General features: G+C 57.9%; 1 protein-coding gene across 2 annotated transcripts in view; it reads left to right on the top strand.

Moving 5' to 3' along the window:
* The window catches only part of ASS1 (argininosuccinate synthase 1), a 53,192-nt gene that overhangs the window by 1,380 nt on the left and 25,084 nt on the right, over nt 1-26,728 (top strand). For both annotated transcript variants that reach the window (XM_058693810.1, XM_058693811.1), the window contains exons 2-9: nt 3,694-3,755; nt 5,724-5,833; nt 6,633-6,701; nt 11,182-11,370; nt 16,670-16,726; nt 20,140-20,214; nt 23,310-23,380; nt 23,929-23,959. In XM_058693810.1, coding sequence (XP_058549793.1) covers nt 5,729-5,833; nt 6,633-6,701; nt 11,182-11,370; nt 16,670-16,726; nt 20,140-20,214; nt 23,310-23,380; nt 23,929-23,959 — 597 coding nt within the window. In that variant the 5' untranslated portion in view covers nt 3,694-3,755; nt 5,724-5,728. The remainder of the gene's footprint in view (nt 1-3,693; nt 3,756-5,723; nt 5,834-6,632; nt 6,702-11,181; nt 11,371-16,669; nt 16,727-20,139; nt 20,215-23,309; nt 23,381-23,928; nt 23,960-26,728) is intronic.

The raw sequence follows: 26,728 nt of genomic DNA, 5'->3' as shown, positions 1-26,728 counted from the left end.
ACCCTCCTACGGAAGCTTCTAGTGAGGAGACCGTAGACAGAGCCACAAGAGGAATGGGTGGGTAGGGTGGGAGGAATCTTCATCCTACAAACCCTTCCCTCCTTCCATCCCCCATCTCGGAGCCCAAGCAGGGGAGCCAGGGGGTGGGGTGGGGACCTGTCCCAGTTGGAGCCATCTGTGCCCTGTGCTGAGAAGCACTTCTCGTTCCGCTCAGTACAAGCTGAATAGACCCTGAGCCAGGCACCGGGTGGGGCAGAGCAGGGAGGCCCCCACTCTGTATAGTCCAAGTTCCCCCGAGGACTCACATGGGCCACATCAACTGGCTGCCTGCTCTGGGCTTTGTGGTCGCTTGGCTGTGATGGTAGCCATTTCCCCTGGCCTGGGGCCCCAGGAGTCTGACTCACGGAGGGGAGCCAGGCCCAGACTTACCTGCTGTGCAAGCACTTTCTCAGGTCCCATTTCTTCTTAGCCTCATGGGTCCTGGGAGGCGAGCCAGGACAGCCAGATGCCTTTATTGGAGCACAGAGCCCCTGAAGAGAGTGCCTTGCCTGTGGGCACCCATGTGGAAAGAAACTCATTGGAATTCAGGGTCTAAGCCTCTGAGCTCTGCTGTAACACTTTGGGAAGGGTTGATCTTCCAGGCCCTGGTGCGTTCCACCCCCCGCCCCCCGCCCAGACTTGGGGAGGCGCCCTCCCCAGACTTGGGGGTAGGCCATGTACCCAACAGGCTTTGCAATATTATTGGTAGGATCAACGAATGAATGAATGCACTCTCTGCCGTGTGCTCCAAATGCTCTTAGAAGTTTGCCTGTCTTTTACCAGAGTCTGGTGAGATCTGCTTAGTCTCCCTACCACCTGTCTCAGGGGCTTTTCACCAGAAGTAGAGACTCAACCTTCCCAGCCACGGCAGACTCCCCAGTGACCCCTAACCCTGGGTGGAAGATGTTTGCTGGAGTGCCACTGTCCCCGAGAAAGCCAGTGTTCCCGATTTGATTCTCAGGCCCCAGGAATCCCGCTGCTGAGAGCCAGCTCATTGTCTAGCCTAGGACAAGCCCCTTGACCTCAGCTTCCCCATCTGTCAATTGGGAAGAAAATCACTCACTGTCTTACCAAGGATGTGCAGACAGATGAGCTGAGCCCATCAAGTGGATGGTCGGGCTGAAACCCGACAGCGGCACCTCCTGGTCAAAGTGTGGAATTGCAGCCTAGCTCTGTCAGACACAAAAGAGGGCCCCAAAGTGATAGGACCTCCAAACCCAAGAATGAGGAAACCCCAAAGTCAGACAGAATTCTTCCGGCTTAGGCGGAGCTAGGGTTTAAAAAAAAAAACAAACAACTCTAACGAACCCAGATCAGCAGAGTTAGAATGTGAGGGAGGGGTTCCAGAAGAACATTCGCCAAGCTGTATCCCTGACTCGCGGAGAAATATACTACTGGTTGGTAATGATTCATTGGGGGTTTTGGTTTCTGGAAGACAAAAGTGAGGGGGAGGCGATCTGTGGTCTGCATTCAGCCTAGGCTTCAGCCCCAGTTCTGGCATCTGGCAACCTGAGACCTGGGCAAGTAGTTGACCTTTTCTGAGCCCCACGTGGTAGTGATAGCTGGTATAATTAATTTTTAGGAATAGTCTCCACCTTGAAATGGCACCTGTGTGGCACCACACAGAGTATCTGCTCTTGTCATCGTTCCAGCTTTGACGTTTAGGAGCCCACGGGTTTCATTAGAATTGAGGAAGTATCCAAGGCTGGCCTAGCAGGTGCATGGGAAGCTGGTGGGGTGGCCCGGGCTGGGGCCACAGAGAATGCCACCTGCCTGGGCAACTCAGACCAGGCTGGTAGGCATCTCGGCATGAGGCCACCTTCTTCCCTCCTCCCAAGGTGTCCGTCTTCCGGGGAAGGGTGTCAGGTCTGGCGTGGAAGTGGGGAAACACGGATCTTCTTGGCAATGGGCACGTGCCTGGGAGCTGGGGAGGGGGGCAGGAGACTGCCCTGGGCCCTTCATGGAGGATGGGGTGGGGACGAGGGTTTGCTAGACAACCCCCCCAGGCAGGCGTCCCAGGGTCCTGGGGTGTCAGAACCAGAACGGCTTCCAGGTAGTGCCGATGGCTAGACTGAGCCCTGGAGAGTGAGGGACTGGCCTGAGGTTGGCCGTGGTAAGGGGAGTCTAGCTTGGTGCCCAACTCTGGCTCCTCCCCGCCAACCCCCCCACCCCCCGTCCCAGCATCTCACTGAATCCTCACTGTCGCCCTGTGGACTGGTGGGCTCTTCTCACCCCCATTTAGCAGATGAGCAGCTGAAGCAGCCTGAGCCCAGGTCTGGAGGACCCAGCCCCTGTGCTTTACCCATAGTGGGTACTCACTGGACTGTACCCCCCCTTCCTGCTCCTCTGCCCATCTCCCACCCCCAACTCGAGGCCTCAGCTCTTGTCAGTTTCCACTCACGGAGACAGACATCAGTGTCATCACACAGCCCAGGGACCGGGCTGGCTGGGGGAGGAGAAGCTTCACCGGTCCAGGGATGGGGGGTGGGGGCGCTGGGAAGACGCCAGTGTCAGATTGCGACATTTCCCAGCCCACCTGCCCCGCTAATCTCTGCACACACAGGCCCAAACATCCCCCACACGCGCGGGCGTGCACACACGCGTTCATGCTCCTGGGCACACAGTCCTAGATACGTGCATTCTTTCACACAGCTCAGACCTCGGGGCCAAGGTCCTCGGTGGGCATGCAGGCACACAGCCTGGCAGGCAGGAGGGGCGTGCCAGTTTCTGGATGAGCACGTGCATAGAATTCTAGGCTTTTGGGGGCGCCTGGGTGGCGCAGTCGGTTAAGCGTCCGACTTCAGCCAGGTCACGATCTCGCGGTCCGTGAGTTCGAGCCCCGCGTCAGGCTCTGGGCTGATGGCTCGGAGCCTGGAGCCTGTTTCCGATTCTGTGTCTCCCTCTCTCTCTGCCCCTCCCCCGTTCATGCTCTGTCTCTCTCTGTCCCAAAAATAAATAAAAAACATTAAAAAAAAAAAAAAAAAAAGAATTCTAGGCTTTGGGGGGACTTAACCCTCCTCTTACGGGCAAGGAACTGGCCTCTGGACAGTAGAACAGAAGCGTCGTTCTGAGTGCCTGCCAGGTGCCAGGCACCGTCCATGAGATGGTCCCTGTCCTCGCGGAGCTCACAGTTATGGGAGTGGGGGTACTATTAGAATGCAGCGTGCCTGTGCCGAGATGGGACCACGGGGCAGAGGGGGGCGGGCACAGTCTGTCTGTCTCCGTGGGGCTCCCTCTCCCTTACTCCGGCGCCCACCGTCTTGGCCTTGCATCACCTGTCCCTGTCTCGAGCCCACCCCAGCCGCGCCAGGGTGTCTGAGCCACCTGTGGCTTCCCAGACCACACCTGGCCCCAGCGGTTCCCTTCCCTGGGCCTTGTGCCTTCCAGCAGGGGGCTTCTGGGGCCCAGCTGCTCTGGGGTTGAGTCCCGGCTCTGCCACTTAACCAGCCAAGCAAGGCCTTGAGCAAGCTCCTTAACCTGAGCCTCAGTTTCCCCATCTCGAAAATGGAGACAACACAAAGGGAAGGGCTCCGCACACGACGGGCATGTTCATTTATGTGGATTGTGGGGACCAGCCGGAGAGGCCAGGTTCAGGGTCTCTGGCTTCACCTGGACTGCCATTCCAAACGGCTGAAATAGCTTTCGCTTTTGCAGAGTGGTTCGCCGAGCCGGGAAGTCGGGTTCCAGAAGCCGGGAAGCCGCACGTCCCATCCAAGGTACTTTCTGAGTCCTTCCTGCCTCCTTCCCTCCATTAAAAAAGAAATATTTTTTTTTCATGTTTATTTTTTGAGAGAGATAGAGCGCAAGTGGGGGAGGGGCAGAGAGAGAGGGAGACCCAGAATCCGAAGCGGGCTCCAGGCTCCGAGCCGGCAGCACAGAGCCCGACGTGGGGCTCGAACCACGAACCGCGGGATCATGACCTGAGCCGAAGTCAGACGCTCAACCGACTGAGCCACCCAGGCGCCCCTCCTTCCCTCCAGTTTTGATGGTCTGCTCTTGCCACGAGCACCGTCCCTGGGCCCCAGGGTCAGGGTCTGCTGAGTCACCAGCAAGCCGGGCTGGGGACAGGGCCTGGCAGGCAGTCGAATGCCCAGTGGAGGCAGAAGTCGTCTGCATCCGTCAGAAACCTCCCCCAACCGCACTTCTCCATGAGGTGTTCTCCCTTCCGCGTACCAAGGGCCGCAGGGTGTGCGAGCCCTGGGGCTGGCCAGGGGTCTGCACACAGGATGCGTGTTCTAGCGTCACAGTCGGGCCCTGTCCAGGCTCTGCTGCGCAGGGCTGGGTGACTGGGCCAGCACATCTCCTCCCTGGACTTCCAGGCCCAGGCACAGGGGAAGTTTTTAGTACACAGGAGCCTGTATCTTTGTGGTCGTGATGATGGGGTGCCCCTTGTGGGCTCCCTCCTGCGGAGGGGCGTCCACGGCTTTTCCCAACAGTGCCTAATAAAGACCCTGACCTTGGTCAGACTCCAGTGGGAACGCCTCTCACCAGACACAAGAATCCCCCCTATAAATGCAGGATGCTGGGGCCACATCCAGGGAGGCTGAGACCAGATGGTTTGGGTCCAAATCTGGGCCTGCTGCCTGCTGACCGTATGACCTCCAGCAAATGACCCCACCTCTGCGACCCTCAGCTTCCTCATTAGCAAAGCGGGCACGATAACAGCACCTACTCTTGGGACCTCGTGGAGAGTGCCGGGGGACTCAGGGCAGGTCCTAACGGCCCAAAGGCTGAGGGAGAGCCTCCCGGACGGAAGAAACAGTGGCTGCAAAGACAAGGACACAGGGGTCTCTGATGCCTCAGTGTAGCTGAGGAGACAGATAAGGCGGGACGCATCTGTCCCTGCTGCAGGGGGACAGATCACCTTCATCTCCAGGAAGGAACTCCCTCTGCCTGTCCCCTTCCTTCTCTGGACCTCAGTGTCTCCGTCTGTATCCTGGAGCAGCTGATCCCTGAGGCGCGTTTGAAAAGAGTCTAAACTCCCAATGTGCGAGGGCTCGCTGGGGCACCAGGTGGGGGGGGGGGGGGTGGTATGTGGAGGCAGGGACTCTGCACCCTAGCATCCTGTTCTGCTGGGAGGCAGCATTGGATGCTGGGACGAGCTCTGTGACCTTGAGCCAGCTGCTCACCTGTCTGAGCCCCAGGGTCTGCCGCCCCAACGGACACAACAGCGGGTCATGGTAGGGGCGGGGGGTGAGCCACGTGAGGCCCCCCAGGGCCATGCCTGGCGATCTCTGAGCTGCCCAAGGCTTGGGACCAAAGCCCCACCCAAGTCTCCAGAGCATCCTGGCCCTGTCCCAACAGCTCAGCCTCAGGCACCTTGTCTACCTGGCGAGGGATCGGCTCCAAGGCATGCTTCCTTCCTCCCCCAAACCCCTATCACCCCCAAGCTGCTATCAGTCTTCCCAGGGCCTTCCCTGCGTGGATGTAGGTGTGTGCGTGCAGTGTGTGGGGTCGGGTCCCCGGGGGTAGGGGTGGGGGAAGGGATGAGGCCTCAGGAAGGAACAGCTTCTCAGCTGGCCTTGAGAACAGGTGAACACCTTGTTCCCAACCCTCTCCTCCCCCCGCGGCAGCTCTTCCGAGGGCTGAGGCTGCCCAAGGCCAAAGTGGGGGCTGCTGGCCGGTTGGGATGGGCTGGCTCTGAGTCACTCTCCTTCCTCCACGACAACCTCCCCCTCCCCCAGACGAGATGTCCAGCAAAGGCTCCGTGGTTCTGGCCTACAGTGGCGGCCTGGACACCTCCTGCATTCTCGTGTGGCTGAAGGAACAAGGCTATGACGTCATCGCCTACCTGGTAAGGAGGCTCGCAGTGTGTCCGTCTTTCTACCTGTTTGTCCTGCTGTCCGTGAGCTCGCTCTCACTGCCCCCGAGCCCAGCTTCCCCTCCCTAAGCCTGTCAACTGTAGGCAAATACTTCTTTCTTCCCCGGTAAAATGAACATCCGTGGTGTCCCCAGGTCTGGGGTGCCCCACAGGGCACCGAGGAGGCCAGCCGTATGCGGGCGACCGGAGCGGGGGACGCCAGAAATGAGCTTGGCGGTGTGACCCGGCCAGCCTGCCTGCAAGGGGCCGTGGGCTCTGGCCTGCAGCGGGGACCATGGGAGGCACACCGTCTTCCTGTTTCCGGAAGCCCCTTGTCAGCACCCAGGGAGTCTGCAAAGATCGTAGACTCTTGCAGTGGCTGAAGGGTTCTGACTGACTAGGCTTGGATCATGGGCGTATCCCTACCTTGAGCAGGGGACGTGATTTGCTCCCCTCCATTCCTATGGAAAGAGGCCCCCCAAAAGAAATTTCTGGTCCCAGAGGAAGCGAGGACAGTGCTCCACATAGACAAAAGTTCAGCCGTTGCCAGGAGTGATTGGTTTGCAGTTGAAGTCAAGATACCTAAGAGCGCCCGGTCCCCTTGTCATTCAGGTAGGGGAGGGTGAGGCCCAGGGAGAGAAGCGTCTCGCTCACAGTCACCTGGTAAGTGAGAGCCACCTCCATTTGAGGGGTGTTGTAGACAGCTTTGGCAGGGGGAGAAGGGGCTGAAATTCTTGTCCAGCTCTCCTTCGTGCCCCCGGGCTGATTAGGCCTCTCTGCTGCTGTTTCTCAGGCCAACATCGGCCAGAAGGAAGACTTTGAAGAAGCCAGGAAGAAGGCGCTGAAGCTCGGGGCCAAAAAGGTACCAAGTGGCGGCAGGATTTGGGGTTGGAAGTGGGGTTTTGACCTGGTGGAGGCAGCAGTGGGCATGGCTGCCTCAGGGTTCCTTGTCCCCTGCATCCTTTTCAGCTGGGTCCTCTTGCTTCCAAGAGTATGGGCTCGATTCCTTCTGTTTTCAGGTGTGTGGATGCCATCATCTCCCTGCCTTCCCTACCCACTTTCCCACCACGTCCTCATCCCCCCCCGCCCTTCTGTCTTCCTCTTATCCATCCGTCGGTCTGCCTGCCCATCCCTCCTTTATGCCTCTGTCCCTCCACCCATGATTCACTCATCTATCCATCCATCCAACAATCATCCATCCAGCCAACCATCATCCAGCCATCCAGCCATTCTTTCACTCATGTATCCCCCCATCCAGCCAACCTTCTTCCATCCATCCATTCATCCATCCACCCATCAACTATCCATCCATTCATCTGTCCATCTATCTACCCATTCTTTCATCCATCCTTCATCCATCTACCTGTCCATTCCTCTTCTATCTCTGTCCGTCATTCCATCCATTCAACAGAATCAGAAAATTCCAGTTGAGTTCGGTGCCCTGATTGAGCATCTAATCACGTGGCAGGCAGGCCCTCTGTTGGGTGTGGAGCCCATGTAGTAAACAGGGCCAACATGGTCCCTGCTCACATAGGCTCACAGCGTAAAGTCTGAGCTGCTCCCCGGGGCCGTCCCTGGTACCCTCACCCCTTCACTTGGGCAAGTGGACAGGGGACACAGCAGGGATGGTGTGAAAAGCCATCAGCTCACCTGCTTGGTCAGAACTGGTCCCCTCTGCAGGGCACTTCCTTGGGGTTCTCAGAACCTAAAAAGGAGCCTGGCACATACAAAGAGCTCAACTGGCACATTAAAATAATGCATGAGTCCCATGTCCCATCACTGGCCGCAGGCCTAAAACTGGATCTCCCTCATGTCTCAGAGAGGAGAGGGGTTGTCTGAGCAGGAACCCAGAAGGTGGGATAAGAACACTTGAGTGTTGAAGATGAGCTGGGCCTTCACATGAGTTGGGCTTTTGTGTAAAGATCTGTCCTTAATTCATTACTCTAGATCATTCTTAACCTTGTGCTCTGAGGATCCCAACTACTTTTATGTACTTGGAATTGGAGTGGGAATTTCTTACCCATACCATCAGGGTATAGTCTCATTGCTTTTCTTTTAATTTTCATTTTCTTTCATTCTTTGAGTCATTTAAAAAAAATAGTTTCTTTTTTTTTTTTAATTATTTTTTAATGCTTATGTATTTTTGAGAGAGAGACAGACAGAGCACGAGCAGGGGAGGGGCAGAGAGAGAGGGAGACACAGACTCGGAAGCAGGCTCCAGGCTCCGAGCCGTCAGCCCAGAGCCTGACGCGGGGCTCGAACTCACGGACCGCGAGATCGTGACCTGAGCTGAAGTCGGACGCTCAACCGACTGTGCCACCCAGGCACCCCAGTAACCCACTTTAAAAGACCAATATTAAACACGTCCTATGTTAACATCAGTGACGTTTTTACCTCAGAAAAATAACTATTTCCAAAACAAAAATGTTTGGTAAAAGCAGCATTGTGTATGTTGCATTTTTATAAATCTCTTTCATGTCTGGTTTAGCAGAAGACAGGTGGATTCTTGAAGCTGTGTCTCCATTCATCTTGCGATGTGTTGTTTTGGTTGACACTGTGAAGAAAATACGGCCTCAGGAATGTAGCCCTGGAAGAGCGAGGAATATTTTATTTTATTTTATTTTTTATTTTTTTAAAATGTACGTCCAAATTAGTTAGCATATAGTGCAACAGTGATTTCAGGAGTAGATTCCTTAGTGCCCTTGACCCATTTAGCCCATCCCCCCTCCCACACCCCTTCCAGTCACCCTCAGTTTGTTCTCCATATTTAGGAGTCTCTTCTGTTTTGTCCCCCTCCCTGTTTTTATATTATTTTTGCTTCCCTTCCCTTATGTTCAACTGTTTTGTCTCTTAAAGGCCTCATATGAGTGAAGTCATACGATATTTGTCTTTCTCGGACTAATTTCACTTAGCAGAATACCCTCCCGTTCCATCCACGCAGTTGCAAATGGCAAGATTTCATTCTTTTCGATTGCCGAGTAATACTCCATTGTCTATACATACCACATCTTCTTTATCCGTTCATCCATCGATGGACATTCGGGCTCTTTCCGTCCTTTGGCTATTGTCGATAGTGCTGCTATAAACATGGGGGTGCATGCGTCCCTTCGAAACAGCACACCTGTATCCCCATGGAGAAATGCCTGGTAGTGCCATTGCTGGGTCATAGGGCAGTTCTATTTTTAGTTTTTTGAGGAGCCTCCATACTGTTTTCCAGAGTGGCTGCCCCAGCTTGCATTGCCACCAACAACGCGAAAGAGACCCTCTTTCTCCGCATCCTCGCCAATATCTGTTGTTGCCTGAGTTATTCATGTTGGCCATTCTGACCGGTGTGAGGGGGTATCTCAGTGTGGTTTTGATTTGTATTTCCCTGAGGATGAGTGATGTTGAGTATTTTTTCATGTGTCGGTCGGCCACCTTGATGTCTTCTTTGGAGAAGTGTCTGTTCATGTCTTTTGCCCATTTCTTCACTGGATTATTTGTGTTTTGGGTGTTGGAGAGAGGAATATTTTAATAGCCTTTTCAGAGAGTTGGGGATATTTTCTGATACTGCACCTAAACTCAGCAAGGGGTGGTTTCTTAAAGATTAGTGTGATGGGGAACTTGACCCTGTAGCAATGAGTTTTTCATGCATCAGAATCCATTGGTGCAGGAGCGCCTTGGTGGTCCAGTCAGTTGAGCATCTGATCCCAGGGTCATGGGATCGAGCCCCGCATGGGTCTTCTCACTGTGCACGGAGTCTGCTTAAGATTCTCTCTCTTCTTCTCCCTCTGCCCCTCACTCTGGCTTGCGTGCTCTCTCGCTCGCTCTCTCCCTCTCTCTCAAATAAATAAATAAATAAATAAAATACAAATACATTTTTAAAAACCCTGTCCATCTTGCACTTTGGATGGATTTTTTTGTCTGTGCAAGATTGTGTCACATCATGCATCCACTGATCATGTGAAAACCATTATTTCATTGAGTTATGCAGATCTTCCAAATGTTGGTACATTTCATCATAAGATATCAAAACATTGCATTTGTCAATCTCGCCACTACCCACGGAAATATTAGGAAGCTGTCAGATGGACGTTGTCCATAATTCTAACTTTTACTGGAAAACCTGAGTTTTCTCATTGGTAACAAATACTCAAGTGTTCCCCGAAGTGACAACAAGGTCACTTCATTTTTGTGAAAATGTCAAACACTCCAGTCTGAAAGACCATGTTTTGTCCGTCATGCTTTCAAGTAAAAGTGATGTTTCATGAAAAAAAAAAAAAATGGCTACTTCATCTTGTAACTCGCTTTGGAAGGCACCAGAAGGACTTCATGTGTGTTTCACCTTTTGTGCTTGAGATTCAACGGAAGTAATCATTGCTGCAGCTTCGAGACCGTTCTTAAGTGAAATCATCGTGGTGGAAACAAGACGTTAGGAACACAGTGGCGGTGTCTCTGCCTTGATTTGTGCTGAGGTGCCAGTGTGAACGTCAACCCTAGTGAAAAAGGCAAATGACAGCTTAGCATCATCATAAAAAATCTTTCCGGGGCGCTGGGTGGCTCAGTCAGTTGAACGTCTAACTCTTGATTTCAGCTCCGGTCATGATCCAGGGCCGTGGGATCAAGCCCCAAGTTGGGAGAACACCTGTTTAGGATTCTCTCTCTCTCTCTCCTTCTGCCCCCTCACCCCAACTCATGCATGCTCTCTCTCTCTCTCTCTCTCTCTCTCAAATTAAAAAAAAAAAAATCTTTTCACTCACTCAATCTCCTTGAAAGGGTCCTGAGGGTGTCCAGAGGTCTATGCTCTGAGAACCGTTCCTTTAGATCGGGGCCTCTCAACCTTGGCACTCTTGGGACGGAGCTGGCTGCCCTGAGGTTTCTGGGATGTCTACCAGCATCCCTGGCCTTTGCCCATGAGATATCAGAAACCCTCTCCCCCAACCCACTGGTGTGAAAACCAAAAATATCTCCAGCTATTGTCACTGCTCCTGGCGGGCAAAATCATCCCTAGTTGAGAGCATTTGTGGATTACTATCTCCTATCTACTGCTTTAGATCTTAGGTGACAACAAGTTTCATCTCAGGCCCAGAAGGTTGGGCTGGGAGGGACTTAAAGTCCGCATACGGTTTCAGCTAGATGGCCTATCAGGATTGATTAGCAATGTCTGCCATGAGTGCAGGAAGGGAGTAAGAGTACTGTGTGCTAGGGTTGATTAATGATGTCTGCTACAGATAAACATAAGGTAAAGTGGAGGTGCATCTGGCCAGGATCCATTAGTAGAGTCTGCCGTAGACACAGGGCTCTGTCGTCTGGCTGGGCCCTCTCCTTGCCGAGCCTCACTCCATGGGCTCCTCTCCCTGTAGGTGTTCATCGAGGACGTCAGCAAGGAGTTTGTGGAGGAGTTCATCTGGCCGGCCATCCAGTCGAGCGCGCTGTACGAGGACCGCTACCTCCTGGGCACCTCCCTCGCCAGGCCCTGCATTGCCCGGAAACAAGTGGAGATCGCCCAGCGGGAGGGAGCCAAGTATGTGTCTCACGGCGCCACAGGAAAGGTGAGCCAATGGGTGGACGGTGCTGGGGAGGGCTGGGCAGAGGCGGGGGGAACCTGCAAAGGGGACTCGGGAAACCAGGGTGGTAGCAGGCTTCGCCCCCAGGAGAGGCAGGCGAGCAGCGGACACGCTCACTGTCCACACTGCCTGTCCAGTCTGAGCAGGACGAATGGTATTCACAGGAGCGGGTACCAGGGCGTAGGCAGCTGGGTGCTGCGGGTCCGTGTGTGTCTTCTGTCTACGGGGGGAGCAGTTTGGCGGACTTGACCCTGCGGCTCAGGGCAATCACCCCTGGCCCGGGTCACAGAGCACAGGTCACCATGCAGTGCAGTGGAAAGGGCTGGAAACCCCGCATTAGCAAAGCGGGGTGGATCCCACCTGGGTGGCCCCTGTGGGTCTTCGTTGGCCAGGACCGCCACCCCACAGTGCCACAGGCCTGGTGGCTCCAGCCATAGAAGTGTGTCGTATCACGATTCCAGGGCCGAGGTGCGGGCAGGGCCAGGCTCCCCCGGCGGGGGCGCGGCGAGGAAGGCGTCCATCCAGGCCTCTCCAGGTTTCTATGGGGCCCTCATCTGCCTTCGGGCATGGCTCCCTCTGTGTCCAAATTCCTCCCTTTTATACCACACCAGTCCTATCAGATTAGGGCCCACCCTTCTGATCCCATCCTAACCCCATCACTTCTACAAAGACCTGTTTCCGAATAAGGTCACGTTCTCGGGTACTGAGAGCTGGGGCTTCAACCTGGCTCTTGTGGGGGACACCAGTCAACCCGTGACACAACCCCGCCTTCCGGCCCCTGCGTGGACAGTGCAGACTGAGGGAGGGGGCCCGGTGGGGGACAAGGCAGGAGAGGTCTCTGCACGCTGTCCCACAGGTGGCTGTGCTCAAGACACAAGATTGCAAGGCAGACAAGTCTTGGGCGATGGTGTTAGCAAGGCTGTGTGGTCACGGGCTCTCAACGTCACTGGACGCCAAGCCAGTAGCCCCCCCGGTACAGGGCTTGGCTCCCTGACAACCCCACAGTCAGCAGACCCTGCCCCTCCCCGCGACAGGGAGCTCACTACCTTCCCCGCTCTCGCTGGTGCTAACCTGACCCAGGCCCCGCCCCTGCCCAGGCTGGTCGGGGCAGTGGGAGGGGAAGCAGACTCTGGCTCGCTGTGACACAGGGACACTTGTAGCCTAGGTTATGACAGAGCAGACGTGACTTGAGGGTGGCCTTGCAAGCCAGGGTGGCCCTGGTTCCGGTCTTCGAGAGCTGATGCGTTCGTTCAGGCGCTTGGGCACGAGGTCACAAGCTTAAACGGGGGCCTGTGGAAAGGGTTGGACACAAGCCGGGTCTGGCAACAGTATTGAACTTCTGGGGCTCCTCCCGCCCTCAGGGAGCCTGTGTGTCCTAGCAAGGGAGAGGAGAGTAGACAGACAGACAGACACGATAAGGTGGCTGTAGGGGTGGGGCCTCTCGGCCGTGGGGGCAACAGGCAGGGGAGGGAGGCTGATCTCCAGAGCATGGCCCTGCAGGAGGAGTGTGGGTGAGTGAGTAATGGGGTATGGGAAGAGTGTGCCCGGCAGAGGGATCCGCCGGTGCCAAGGCTTGGGGGCACGGAGCCCCGAACAACAGCCCGTCTGGGGGCATCTAGCCAGAACTGTCGCCGTGGGAGGCAGCAGTCTCGGGGCCGGGCCGCGGCCATGCTGAGAGGTTGACTTCTGAGAGCACTACACCAGGAGGTACGGGAGGGCCCCAGGCTGGGCGGGGGGTGGCCAGCGAGTCCCCCACTGGTGTGTTGGGGATGGTTCTGGACTGAAATGGTGGGAGTTCCTTCTACGGAGGAAGGGGACTGGGGTCTCTCGCGCAGACCTGTGGCCCTAGAGCCTAGTCGTGAGCACATGGTGAGCAGGGTGACAGAGCTGGGCTGTTTGCACGGGGATGTGCGCGTCCCCTTCCGCCTTGAGGGCGGTAGGACAGAGTGCACGAGAACCCGGAGGTTCGGGCCGTGCGGCTCTCAGAGCTGTACTGGGGGGCTCCTGCGGGTAGAGGAAGGTCAGTGAGAACACATGTCCGTGCGGAATAAAGAAGTTTCGGAGCCGTGTCATCCGCCCCGGATGAGTTGAGCTGAGCAGTGAGCTCCCCGTTCTACGAGGCATTTGAGCTGAGACCAGATCAGGATTCTGGAAGGGCTCCTGCCTGGAGAAGATCCCCCCAGGACTGAGGATGGGTGGCGTTCAGGGCTGGCGGAGTGAATGGTGGGTCTGGCCCTGGTGTGGGAGACTCGAGGGTCCAGGGAGAGACCCTCCCTGACCCCCCCCCGCCCCCCCCCCCCCCCGGGGCAACTAACCCCACAAGGCGGCGAGCAGCCACCTGCAGCCGTGTGCACCCTCTGTTTGGCCACAAGAGGACACCAGAGGCTTGGATTTGAGGCCTTCGGGTGAGAAGGTGTGTGCCGTGCTACCCCGGGTCTGCTGTCCCTTCTGGGGGTTGATGGGCGAGGCATACTCCTGCGCCTTAGTTTCCCCTTATCTGCAGAACCTGAGGAAGCCCCCCAAAGTCTCTGAAGACAATTTCCTAGCCCCGAGAGGTGTGAGTAGAGAGAGCCAGGAAGGCTTGGGGCCGGGTCCAGAGAAATGCCAAGTTTTTGAGGCAGGAAGGAGCGGGGACAGGGGCCGGCGGCCTGCAGTGGGCACCAGCGATCGGGAGGTGGGCTTTGCGGGCAAGCGAGGGAGGCTTGTGGCCCCAGATGGAGGCACCTGGGCCCCGTGGGGTGTGGCCGGCCACCCCAAAGACAGGTGCCAGAAGGACGCTCGGCGGAGTTTTCTGCAGGGGTTCATGGTAAAGAGAGAGCTGGGGTATAAGCTGCAGGCCCGCCCCCCCTGCAGATGTGGGGGAGATCCCAGCGTGGCCAGTCCTGAGGCTGTGGCCATTTGGAACACCCAGCCGCTGGCCTCTCCCAGCTGTTGGCTCCTGAGTCGCGGATGGAGGAAACTCGTTCCAGCCTCCCGGATAGATGTCACCTTCCCGCGTGTGTCCATTCACTCCCCGAATACTGATCCAGCACGGGCCCTCCTCCACGCACGGGGACGCTGGTACAGGAGGCGCTCAGGACTTAGGAGCCCTAACCCAGCAAGGGCTGGAACAGGGCGGGAGCAAGAGTTAGCCAGGGATGCGGCGGGGAAGGGCATCCCAGGCTGGAACAGCCCTTGCGAAGGCCTGGAGGCGGGAGGGAGGCAGCCGGGTGGCACCTGGTACTGAGCTGGAGCTGGGGGTCCCCCCTCCACGCCCTGCCCTGATCCCTCGCTAGCGGAGAGCTGCACAGAAGCTGGGGTGGCCCTTCCGGCACCCCCCTCACCCCCCCCAGTTTTGGAAGAAGGGCCTGGAAATATGAGCCAGACTCACGCAGGGGTACGGGGAGCAGGTCTGTAAATGGCGCCATCTGTATGGTTAGCCGAGGAACAGATGGGCGGGCCCCCCTCCCCCAGCCCCTCCGGGCCCCGTGGGCGCTGCACCCACACTTACGCACACCTGCACGTGTATCAGCGCGTGGACACACACGGCTACACCCCCCCCCCTCCCGCCCTCGGGGCCGCCCTGGTGCCGAGGGTCCTGGGGTTCCAGGGGGAGGAAGGACTTAGACCAACTGGAGTCTTAACCTGGGACGGAGTTTGAAGCAAGGGGGGGCCCGTCTGGCTTCTGCGAGGGTCTCCGACTGTGGAACAGATGGGTGTCCCCATGTGGGTCTGGACAGGCAGACACCAGCCCGGGTGTGCCTGTCCGAGGAGGCACAAGTGGCCATTGTACTGGGGAAACGTGAAGCCGCGGTGGGGGGTGGGGGGTGGGAATCACCAGGAGACGCAACACCGTGGGCTTCGTGGGCTTCGCAGATCTGAACCGAGCCTGCTTCTTCATCGCCTGCCTTTGCCCCGGGAGCTGTGCCCGCCACGGGTCCTTGGGCAGGCGTGCCACCTGTGCCTCGGTTTCCCCATCTGTCAGGCAGGGGCGATACCGGAACCTATCTCGGCTGTAAGGATTCAACAGGTTTAAGTCCGGAGCTCGGACCGGTCGCTGGCGTGTGAGCTGTTGGGACAGAAACGTTGTCTGTCGGCTGCGCGGCCCTGGGCAAGTGGCATCACTTCTCTGAGCCTTGTCAGCAAAGCTGGGTTAACTATCCCCCTGGCCCCAGGCGGCTTTCCCCTGTGGCCGCGAGCACATAGTAGGTGCTCACTACGGGGCTTGGCTGGCGGGCTGGGAGCCGGATGGGCCTGGGAGGCATCAGAGAGGGACGGCCTCGGCCCCTCGGCTCCTGGCTCCGCAGAGAGGGGCTGCAGCCTGTATTTCCACGCCGCCTGACAACATTCTGGAAAATAACATGTTATTCCCGCCGCTGCCTGGCTGGGCCCGTGCAGTTTTCACAGTAGGCGAAAGGCCCCTCTGTTATTTCCACAGCTTAAGTCCCCCTCTGGGTGCCGAGCTGACGGGAAGCAGGCAGGACGCTGGCAACCATTGTGTCTGCGGCCTTCTCTTCCTCCTCCCCGTCGTCAGCGCCCTGGGGTGTCAGATGAGTCTTTATTTTACGCAGGCGCGGAGAGGCAGGGCAACCCTCCCAGGGAGGTGGGCTCAGTGCCCTTGAACTAGTTCCTTCTCTTTGGACCTCAGTTCCCTGTCCGTTCAGAGAGGAACCGAGGAGCAAAGAGCCCTCAGGGGTCACCTGGTTGCACCCATTCTCTGCCCCCCCCTCCCCCGGCAATTTATAGATGGGGAAACTGAGGCTCAGAGAGGAGACACGATTCCCAACTGGATGGATATGAGTCGTCAAAGGACCACGGAGCCCCAGCCCTGGGCTGGATCTCTGGGTGGGGGTTAGATGGGGCCAGGTGGGGGGAAGAAGGCTGAGGTGTGGACAGCTGGGGGCTCCCTAGAGGAGGATGGGGATCTTGGCGGGGCTAGAGCCCCCGCCTCACACATGTGTGCGCCCCCTGAAGTGTGCACAGACATGATGATACGTGTGCTCGCCCTACCGTGTTCCCAGACAGGTGAACCCCCGTCGGGCCACACGCCCCACACCCACACCGCTCGGCTGTGTACTCAGAGTCCTGGATTCTAATCTTGACTCCACCTAAAGGGCAGGGGCCGGGGCTTCCTCTCCAGGAAGGAGGCTCATTCATAACAGTCCCCACCTCAGAAGATCTTGGGGTTGGAGGTGGGCCTGCCCTGAGCAGCCCTCAGGCAGGTTGTCGGCCGTCACACGGTGCCGTCCCTGCCCCCAGCCCCTGTCCTGTGGCTCCCGGTGATCCCCCCCGTTCCGTGTTTCAGGGAAATGACCAGGTCCGGTTTGAGCTCACCTGCTATTCACTGGCCCCTCAGATTAAGGTAAGATGTTGTTCCTCCCCCGAAGGTGGGTGCTGGGGGCTAATGTCACCGGCGGGGGAGGGCAGGGTGTGGAGTTCTGGGAGGTTCCACGGACAGGGACAGAGTGCCCCTGAGTCTCCAGGTGGGTGGTTCCCTTCTTGCTCGGGAGAGACGCTGTGCTCACGCCAGCTGAGAGGCCACGGCACCCTCTCTGACCATTAGTCCTCCTGGAAGGCGCTGCCCAGGGGCCTGGGTAGGTCAGAGCACTGGACAGAAAGACATAGCCGCCCTTTGGCCAGTGTCCTTGGTGCTCCCGGGTCTGGCTTCTCGGTTCCAGGCCGGAACGGTTCTGGGACAATGTTGGCCTGTTTTTAGGAGCTCATAGCACACCCAAGGTCGGGGCCACCCAGCTAAGGCCCCGGCTCTGCTCTGGCTGCCTGAGCCCTGACCCCCTGCATCCTGGATCCTTTCCTGGGTGGAAATCACCAGGATCTGGGGAATCAACCGCCCCTGCCCGTGGCCTGTCACCCAGGCATGAGAACACACATCAGGACTCAGTGTCGGCCACCGCTGCCTCTGTCCCCCCCCCAGCCTGGCCTGGGGCCTGGGCCTGTGTCCATCTATCTTATCTGTTCCCTTCCTCCCTCCCTCTCTCCCTTCCTTCCTTCCTTCTTCCCTTCATTCCTTCCTTTCTTCCTCCTTCCCTTCCTTCCTCCCTCCCTCCCTCCCTTTCTCCCTTCCTTCCCTGCCTCTGTCTCCTTCCTTCCTTCCTTCCTTCCTTCCTTCCTTCCTTCCTTCCTTCCTTCCTTCCTTCCTCCTTTCCTCCTTCCCTTCCTTCCATCCTCCTTTCCTCCTTTCCTTCCTTCCTTCCTTCCTTCCTTCCTTCCTTCCTTCCTTCCTTCTTTCCTCCTTCTCTTCCTTCCTTCTTTCCTCCTTCCCTTCCTTCCTTCCTTCCTTCCTTTCCTCTCTCTCTCCTTCCTTCCTTCTTTCCTTCCTTCCTTCCTTCCTTCCTTCCTTCCTTCCTTCCTTCCTTCCTTTCCTCTCTCTCTCCCACCTTCCTTCCTTCCTTCCTTCCTCCCTCCCTTCCTCCCTCCCTTCCTTCTGTCTCTCCCGCCTTCCTTCCTTCCTTCCTTCCTTCCTTCCTTCCTTCCTCCCTTCCCTCCCTCTCTTTCCTTCCTTCCTTCCTTCCTTCCTTCCTTCCTTCCTTCCTTCCTTCCTTCCTTCCCTCCCTCCCTCCCTCTCCTTCCTTCCTTCCTTCCTTCCTTCCTTCCTTCCTTCCTTCTTTCCTCCTTCTCTTCCTTCCTTCTTTCCTCCTTCCCTCCTTCCCTTCCTTCCTTCCTTCCTTCCTTTCCTCTCTCTCTCCTTCCTTCCTTCTTTCCTTCCTTCCTTCCTTCCTTCCTTCCTTCCTTCCTTCCTTTCCTCTCTCTCTCCCGCCTTCCTTCCTTCCTTCCTTCCTCCCTTCCTCCCTCCCTTCCTTCTGTCTCTCCCGCCTTCCTTCCTTCCTTCCTTCCTTCCTTCCTTCCTTCCTTCCTTCCTTCCTTCCTCCCTTCCCTCCCTCTCTTTCCTTCCTTCCTTCCTTCCTTCCTTCCTTCCTTCCTTCCTTCCCTCCCTCCCTCCCTCTCCTTCCTTCCTTCCTTCCTTCCTTCCTTCCTTCCTTCCTTCCTTCCTTCCTTCCTTCCTTCCTTCCTTCCTTCCTTCTGTATTTACTCAGATCAGACCCTGGGCCAGGCTCCAGGCATACAATGAGTAGACAAGGCTGGGCCACAGAACTGTAATGTGCCATCAATGGGAGCCCTATGGGTAATTTACGTTTTTCTAGCAGCTGCATCAAAACAAACCGATAAAAAAACACAAAATAAAAAGCGACGGGTGACCTCATTGTAATAATATGTACTGCATGTATGTCCTGAACCCTGTGTACCCCAGTGGTGTCATTTAACCTGCCATCGATGTGAACACATTACTCATGAGAGTTCTGAGTCTTCAAGCTCCTTGTGCTTTGCGGTGGCAGCACATCCCAGTCAGGACCGGCCACGTTTCGGGTCTCGGTGGCCACACGTGGCTCCTGGCTGCTGGACTGGACAGGACAGGCCTAGGTCTGAGCTCCTTCGAGGTCCCTTCAGGCTAAAGCTGCAGAAGACGTGTCTCCTCCTGAGCACTGAAGGAGCCCTAAGAGGTTTCCTTATTTGTTTATTTAAAAAAAAATTTCTTTTAATGTTTACTTTTGATAGAGAGAACGTGAGTGGGGGAGGGGCAGAGAGAGACACACACACACAGAATCCAAAGCAGGCTCCAGGCTCCGAGCTGCCAGCACAGAACCTGACGTGAGGCTCAAACTCACGAGTATCAAGATCATGACCTGAGGCGAAGTCGGACACGTAACCGACTGAGCCACCCAGGTGTCCCTTTTTTAAAGTAGAACATCTTTCTCTGTCCCTTTAACCAGCCAGCAGCTGCTTGCTGGGTGGGAGTGACCTGGAGGGAAGCTCTAATGGTCCCCAAACACTGGGCAGCTAAGAAGCCCTCAGCAGTGGCTGTTTGCTAGCTTGTCACAGGCCGGTGGCCGTGGGGGCTTTCTCTTGACCCCTCCTCCCTGGGTTCCCACAGCAGCTTGGGGGAGGAGGGCAAGGTGTCTGGTTTCTGGATCTCTGTCTGCAGAGGCCGAGCCGAGGGGCTGGGATGGGGCTGAGGGCAGGGGCCAAAGCTGAGATGAGATGAGACCAGAGGGTGCCCCCCATGGCTGAGCCTGTGCCAGGGGCAGCTTGCCATCAGAGGCAGGGGCCTGGCTGGCTCCAGGGCTGGGTGGGGGCTCTTCTTGAGGACCTGACCCTTACACCCCCAGGCTGATGGGGCCCCCCGTGAAATGAGCTCAGTCCCCTCCGTCAGGCTGTGACTCCTCTCTCTTCCCCACCCAGCGCAGCTCCGGCATGCAGAAGGCAGGAGAACAAGAGAAATGGGTTGAGAGCACCATGCGTTGTCTCTGAGCCCTGCAGGGCTTCTGCAGTGGTGTGGACCGCCCCCCACCCCCACCCCGGGCAGGGGTCAGGGGTTGCTAGCCCTCTGACCGGGGGTCCTCGTAGGAAACCCGAGGCCTGTCTGGTTCAAACCCTCAAGTCTCAGAGAGACGGATGCCTGGAAAGCCAGAGAACCCTTCTGGGGGCCACAGGGCCATCCTGCCGTGGAGCTTGGGCCTCTACAAAGCACGCCCCCCCCTCCAGTGTAGCAGGTCCTGTCCATCCCGTGCCTAATGGGGTACCACTGGCCACCCCACACGGACTGTATTCTCTCCGGGGGGGATGCAGTGGGGGACTCCCCACCCAGGTGACCATTGGAGTCTTGGGCCCCTTAACAGAGAGGCCAGCTCTGTGGCCCCAGGGCCAGAAGAAGCCAGCATCTGGGCTCTCCCACATCTGACTCCTTGTCCCCATGCCCAGGTCATCGCTCCCTGGCGGATGCCTGAGTTCTACAACCGGTTCCAGGGCCGCAATGACCTGATGGAGTATGCGAAGGTATGGCTGAGTCCCCCCCGCCCCATCACCCCCAGCCCTGGCCCTCCGGGCATATCCCTTCCAAGGGGCTGGACCAGCAATACAAGGCTAAGGCTGATCCTTATCCCGGGGTGGGGGGGGGGTGGCGGGGGGGGTACCGAATCTCTGTCCCAGCTGCCTCCCCCCCCGTGGCACCTGTCCCCTGGGCCAGCCCCACGGCGGGCGCTGTGGTCACTACCTGGGCTGGGCATCTCCACGGAGAGTCTCCAGTCCGCCAGGTCAGAGGGTGACAGGCACCCCGTGCCTCCCCCTCCGTGGGAGGTGTGAGTGAGGTGTTCTTTGGCCCTCCGTTACCTGGCTGCTAATGGTCCCCGGCGCTTTGCAGGGAACAGGTAGGCACGCTGAGGGGCAGTGGCAGACAAAGGCTGGTGTCGAGCCAGCCCTTTTGAAGTACAAGTTGCAATAAAACATATTAGAAGTTTTGCATCAAGATCCTTAGCCGCTCCCCAGGGCACCTTTCTTTTTAGCGACTCAATGGCAGCTCTTGACAAACAGCCTCAATCAATCAGACGGGGGAAAAGCGACTCGTTGCACACGCCAGCAAATTGCTCAGGTTTTAAATAGCAGTCACCAGGGCTGGCTGTGAGCCCTCACCGCAGCCAAGGTGCCGCGTGGTAGGGGACCCGGCGGGGACGCGGCCCTGCCCCTGCCGCCAGCATCCCGTTAAGACCTGGAGGGCTTGGAGGAAAGATCTCCTGTACCATCTGTTGTTTCATTATTAAGAGGGGAGTTTACGAGAGGAAGCCCATATGTTGCCAAACAAATTGTCAAATAGCAGAGCTATTAAGAGAACCCGGTTGACAGGGCCTCCCCCGCCGCCCCCCCCCCCAAGCCCTTCGTCTCCTTGATCCTGAATATGGAACACGTTTCATCTTTAAGAATAATGAATTGGAACCCCCACCCCGAACTACATTCTCACGACTGCCGTCCTGGTTCAAGAGAGGGCCAGGGCGACCCCACGCGTGGCCCTTCGTTTCCGTTAAGCCCCACACAAAAGCGGCTCCTGGTTTTCCCAGCAAAGATGAATTTCCTTCCCAGATTTTGGGGGAGAAGTCACTTCACTGAGCTTCTGTCCCCAGTAACCTTAGGACAGGAGAGCATGGCGGGGAGGGGGGTGAGGAACAGGCGAGTCTGGGGCCCCAGGCCTTGGGTTCTCCTCCCCCCGCCCCTCCACGGGCGGGCAGTATCTGCATTGAGCTCCAGGGAGTCTGAGCGCATTCTGGGAGGGAGGCTGTGTTTCTGCACCCAGGAAATGACCAGAATCACTGAACAGCAACCAGGCTTTGTCCAAAATTCAGAGCCAGGCAGCTGATTCAGCTGAGACAAAAAATCAATGGGGCTTTGAAAACCCCTGCTTTCAAGACCTGTAAGTTACCAAGGCCAAAAGGTGGGGTCGGAGACCCGCAAACATGTGTTGCCTGCATTTTCCATCCAGCCCCCCCAAGCCATCGTCCAAGGGGGAAAACACTCAGAATCACCCGTCCTCAGCATTGTCACCCTAATTAGTTTCTTTTAAAAAGCCAGCGGACAAGCCAGGGGGGGCTACAAAGCAGGGCGGTTGCTGCATACATGTTGACGAGGGTTTTTTTTGTCTCAGTTGCAGTGAGAATTTCTTTGCGGGCGGGGTTGGGGGGGAGCCTCAGGACAGAGAGGGGAGGGGAGACAAAAATCTCTTTGGAGGGGCTGCCCATCCTGCCTTCCCTCTCTCGTCTCCTTACTCCGACCACGACCAAGGAGCCCCAGTGGGAAAGAAGGCAAAAGTGTTTGCAAACCATCCCCCCAAACGGGCTGCAGGGAACCCATCTGCTGGCTTTCTCCGCCCCCAGCCCGGGGACACCAGCGCCTACACAGGGTCCCGGTCCCCACAGCTGGCCCACTCTACCTGGAGGGAGCCTAAGGCCAGCACGTGCATTTGACTCTTGGCAACCTGGCGGGGAGACAGGCGGCCCCCCAACGCTGAGCAGCCCTCTAAATGGGGTGTTCTGTTTGCCCACAAATTCTCAAGCAGATACGGACTTACAGAAAGGTTCCCCTGGTAAAGCTTGAGAAAAACAACTTAGAGGGCTTTTAGCTTCATTTACCTTGAAATTTTAAGGTGGGGCTGAAGGAAACCCAGGGGCTCCCTGGAGGAGGCTGGAATCTTACAGTCGTGGGAATAAGTGTGGCTCAGGGTGGCTCGACCAGGAGAGGCAGAGTGGTGCTGGGCTGGGGCTGGCTAGGTCTAGGACCACAGAGGGCAAGGTGCCTAAAGGGGGCTTGGAGGCAAAGCGTCAGGTGTCACTGCCTTAAAGGGGCCTGGCTGGGCCCCTCAGCTGCCTCTGCCCAATAAGTGTGTGTGCGTTAGATTCCGGCCGAGTATCCACCCAGGGCAGCGTGGGGTAGCTAAGGGGGTCAGCCTCCTCCTTATTCGGAAAGGGCCTTCACAGTGAGATCGCCAACAGCCTTTCAGACCCAGGGTCTCGGGTGGGATGAGTTTTCTCCTTGCACGACGGATGGAACCATTTGGGAAGCAAAACACGATTGGAACCAAGAGAGGAGGATGGAGAGGGTGCGGATCGGCCCAGGCTGTTCTTTGCAGGGTTGCAGAGTGATGGGTGTGGCCGTTGCGCCAGGCAGGGGGAGAGGGGTGCCTCCCAGAAAGTGCCAGGCCCGTATGGTAAACAAGTGCCGTGGGCTAGAAGCCCTTTGCTTGGGGCACAGATGGCTTCCGCAGTGGAAGTTTGGACCCTTCCAGCCTCCCCCCCCTCCCGCTCAGAGGGTCGGGGACCCATTCTAATGCTCAGAATCTTCTGGAAGGAACCTCCAAGGTCAGTATCCACTCCACGACGTCGCAGACACCATCCTGCGGTTTCTGCACGTGCGGGTCCAGCCACAGGGCCCTCACTCTCCGTGCAGCCTGGAGGAGGGGAGGAACACTAGAGCGGGGCCCTGGCCTTGACTGCGTGGTGACCAGTGTGTCTGCAGCCTGGAAAGAAAACCAAGGCAGCCGGGCCTGCCCCTCAGGCCTCCTTCACGCTGCCTCACTCCCACCCCCCCGTGTCACTTCTTACCTGCAGCAACACGGAATCCCCATCCCGGTCACCCCCAAGAACCCGTGGAGCATGGACGAGAACCTTATGCACATCAGGTAAGGAAGACGTCCCCCGCCTGTCCGCCGCCCCGCCCCGTGTCAGGGAGCACCTGCCTGCTCAGGGCAGATGTCACGGTGACCGCATGCGTGGGCCGACCCACTTGTAGCTCATTGCACGGCCCTCTGGGGGGTAGATAGATGATAGGCACCTGGCCTCCGCTGGGGTATCTGGAAGGCTTCTCGGAGGAAGTGACATTTGACATTCAAACTTCAAGGATGAGAACGGACTGGACCGGCCGAGGTGCACACAGTGTTTCAAGCGGAGAGAACAGCATGTGTGAAGCGCCACCCCCCCTAAGATGGGAAGCCCTGGGGCCGTGCCTCCCCCCCCCCAGAAGATTGAGGGAAATGTCCCAGGGTCTTTCCTACAACCTGCAGTTCCCACAGCCAACTATGGTGGGCTCAGAATGTTCCAGGCAGGGCTGGCAGCGGTTGCTTTGGCAGAGAAAGAAAGGCAGGGCAGACTTGTGTCGGGCATGGTGGGGGTGGGGGGCGTCTCCCTGCCCCTCCCCACCTGATCCCCTGTCTTCCCTCTCCCCCTGCAGCTACGAGGCTGGAATCCTGGAGAACCCCAAGGTAATCCCCCCCACCCCGTTTCCTGTGAACGGGCTGCCTGCTCCTGCCCGATGCTGTCTGATGTGATTGTAGCCTAATTTGAAATTTCACGGGGGCCGGGTGTGGGCCTGGGGCCGAGCCCTGCCTGCGTCCAGATCCTCCCCACCGCCCCCCACCTCCCCTCGCCGCCTCCCCACTCCATGCTGCTGCGTTTTGAGACACCCCCCCCCCCCCCACTCCCTGGCTCTCTTTATCTAATTGCCGCCCGAGATGAATAGGGGAAGGAAATATTTCAGGACAGCATGGAGAGAGTGTGTGATTGTAAGACAATAAAGAAGCAATTAGGCAGATGAGACACTTGTAGGAGGGCCCAGGCTGTGCCCACCAGCTCTCAGGCCGCTAGTGCTGCAGTGGGGTGGGGGGTGGTACAGATTAGAGCCTCAGGACCCATTTGTCTGCGTTTTCTGCTTCCACGGCAGCCCGAGGCAGGCCGCCCTGATCCCGGGTCCCCAGCCTCCCAGGCTGGCCAGGCTGGGCCTCAGCCCTGTTTGAAGTTTAGGATTTCTCTCCCTGGGGGGTTTCCCTTTGTATCTCCCCCTGCCACCGTGGGAGATGGGGGCTGGGGCGGGGGGCGGGGGTGGTGAGGGGTTGGGGGGACCGGGACGAAATCTATCCTGGGAAGAGAAAAATCTCTTTGTCCCTGAGGGAATGTGTCTCCATTCCCTGGCTCAGCCCCACACCAGGGCGGCTGGTTTGGGGGTGGGGCGGGCTGCTGGGTGGCTGACGTTAGGGAAGAAGTGTGCTGTGTGGGGTGGGGGTGCTTGGGCAGCGGGGTCTGGGGGATCCAAGAAGGCCAGCTGGAGTGGGGGTGCCCTGGTGGTGCCGGTGAGGGTCGGAGAGTTGGAGCCCCTGCCGGGAGTCCTGGGGGGCCCCCCCCCCCCGGAGGGACCAGGCCTTTCCGGCAACGTGTGTGATATTGTAACAGCTCCCGGTGACCATTTCTGGGGCCAGGCCCGGGTTTAGCTTCTTCTTGGATTCCTTTCCTTGGCTCCTAGCCATAAGCCAGTCCTTATCTTACGGGAGAGGAAAGGGAGAAACCAAGGCCCAAAGTTCAGTGGCTCCCCCCACCCCACCGCCTTCCTAGGGCACCCCATCTCAGGAGCTGGCCCTCCTGCCTCCGTGGTTCCCCCAGGGCCCGCCCCCACCCACACTCGGCTCTGCCCCATGTGTCACTCAAGAGAGCCCGCACCCTTGCCCCCTGGGGGCTGATGGCCCCACGGGGCTGCTGCCTGCTGGCCACAGGTTTTTCCAGTTCATGCTCTGCTGACCCCATGACACTCAGGCCAGCCACCCCTCATTAGCCAGTCAGTCAGCGCCAAGGGGGGCGGGGGAGGTTGAGCCTGCCAGAGGCTGAGCGGCGCAGAGGCAGGCTGTGACCCCGACCCCTTTGCAAACATCCTGTGGCACTCTCACCCACCAGGGGGCGGCTGGGGGGGCGCGGGGAGCAGAGCCAAGGCCAGAGAGGAAAGTGCCCCTTGGGCAGTGCCGGGGGTGCAGATGGCTGTGTGACCCTGGGCAGACCCTCCCCCTCAGGCCTCCTGTCTAACGAGGGCGAGGGCGGTGGATGGATGCGTGAGGGCCAAAGAGTGTCTTTGTAGGAATTCTGCCACCCGCTCAAGTTGGGAAGGCTGGGGCCTCAGGCCCGGAGCTAAGAAACCGGGCTCTGAATCCTGGCTCTGCCCCTTGGTGCTGTGCCGCCTCGGGCAAGTGACCCAACCTCTCTGAGCCTTTGATTCCTCGTGCACACAGTGGGAGGCCCCAGCCAGCCCTTCCCTTCTGCGGCTCTTGGCCTGTCCCTAGCACAGGGGCCTCGACACCTCGATCTTAGCGCCGGGCTCCCCGCCCCCCCCCCCCCCCGCCCTCCTTACACAAAGATTCTTTGGGGGATAAAGGGGCCGAGATCCTCGCGGGACCCCTCTCATCGGGCAGGGAAGGCTGGGCTGGGTATGAGTGAGAGGAAACATCGTTCCCGCTGGGCAGTGTGGGATAAGGCTGAGGACCCCGCGGTCCGGCTCTCCGGGGCCTGCCCAGCTTGGTGGCAGGGTGGGGGTGGTCTCCCCCAGCCTAAACCCCAGGACCCCCCGCCCCCGCTTGCATCTCTAGATGCCCTGTGCATGGTGCCAGCCTCCACCCCCCCCCACCCGCCCCCCCCCCCCCGCCCCACCGGCAGCCCTGGCCCCCTTGGGAGGAGATGGGGAGACAGCTTAAGGGAACGGGGCCCCCCTCCCCCTCTCCAAAAAAAGCCCCAAGACCTGCCGAAGGGAGGGTCTGAAGGCAGATGGCGGAGGCATTTTCTGCCTCCGTGAGGGCTGATTGAAGGGCAATGAGGCAGCTAATGCGAAGAAAGATAGAAATTTACTTGCTTTAACTTCATACGGCACACAGTGAAAGAGTTCATTCAGTCGCCGGCCCGCCATATCTGATGGATGAATAAACCATTTTCAGCATCGACCGTGCCTCTACATCATGGTTTAGTTCATGGGCCATTTGCTTCCAATTTCTCCTTCTCGGCCCTGTTTCATGCTTTCTTTCGGCCTCTCCCCCCACCCCACCCCCCACTCTCTCTCTTTTTCTTGCTTCACTCTCTTCCCTCCCCCCCCCGCGCCCCCCCCCCAGATGACATTGGAAGTGAGCCCTCCCGCTGGGAGGGATAAATAGATGGTATTGATACTCGGCAACAAACTATTTGTCATTCGAACTGGGCTTTTAGGAGGGAGAGTAAAAAAGAAG

Source organism: Neofelis nebulosa, chromosome 12 (assembly GCF_028018385.1).
Source record: "Neofelis nebulosa isolate mNeoNeb1 chromosome 12, mNeoNeb1.pri, whole genome shotgun sequence".
NCBI classification, from domain to species: Eukaryota; Metazoa; Chordata; class Mammalia; order Carnivora; family Felidae; genus Neofelis; species Neofelis nebulosa.
The sequence above is the reverse complement of the archived record's forward strand: the minus strand, read 5'-3'. Positions and strand labels throughout refer to the sequence as shown.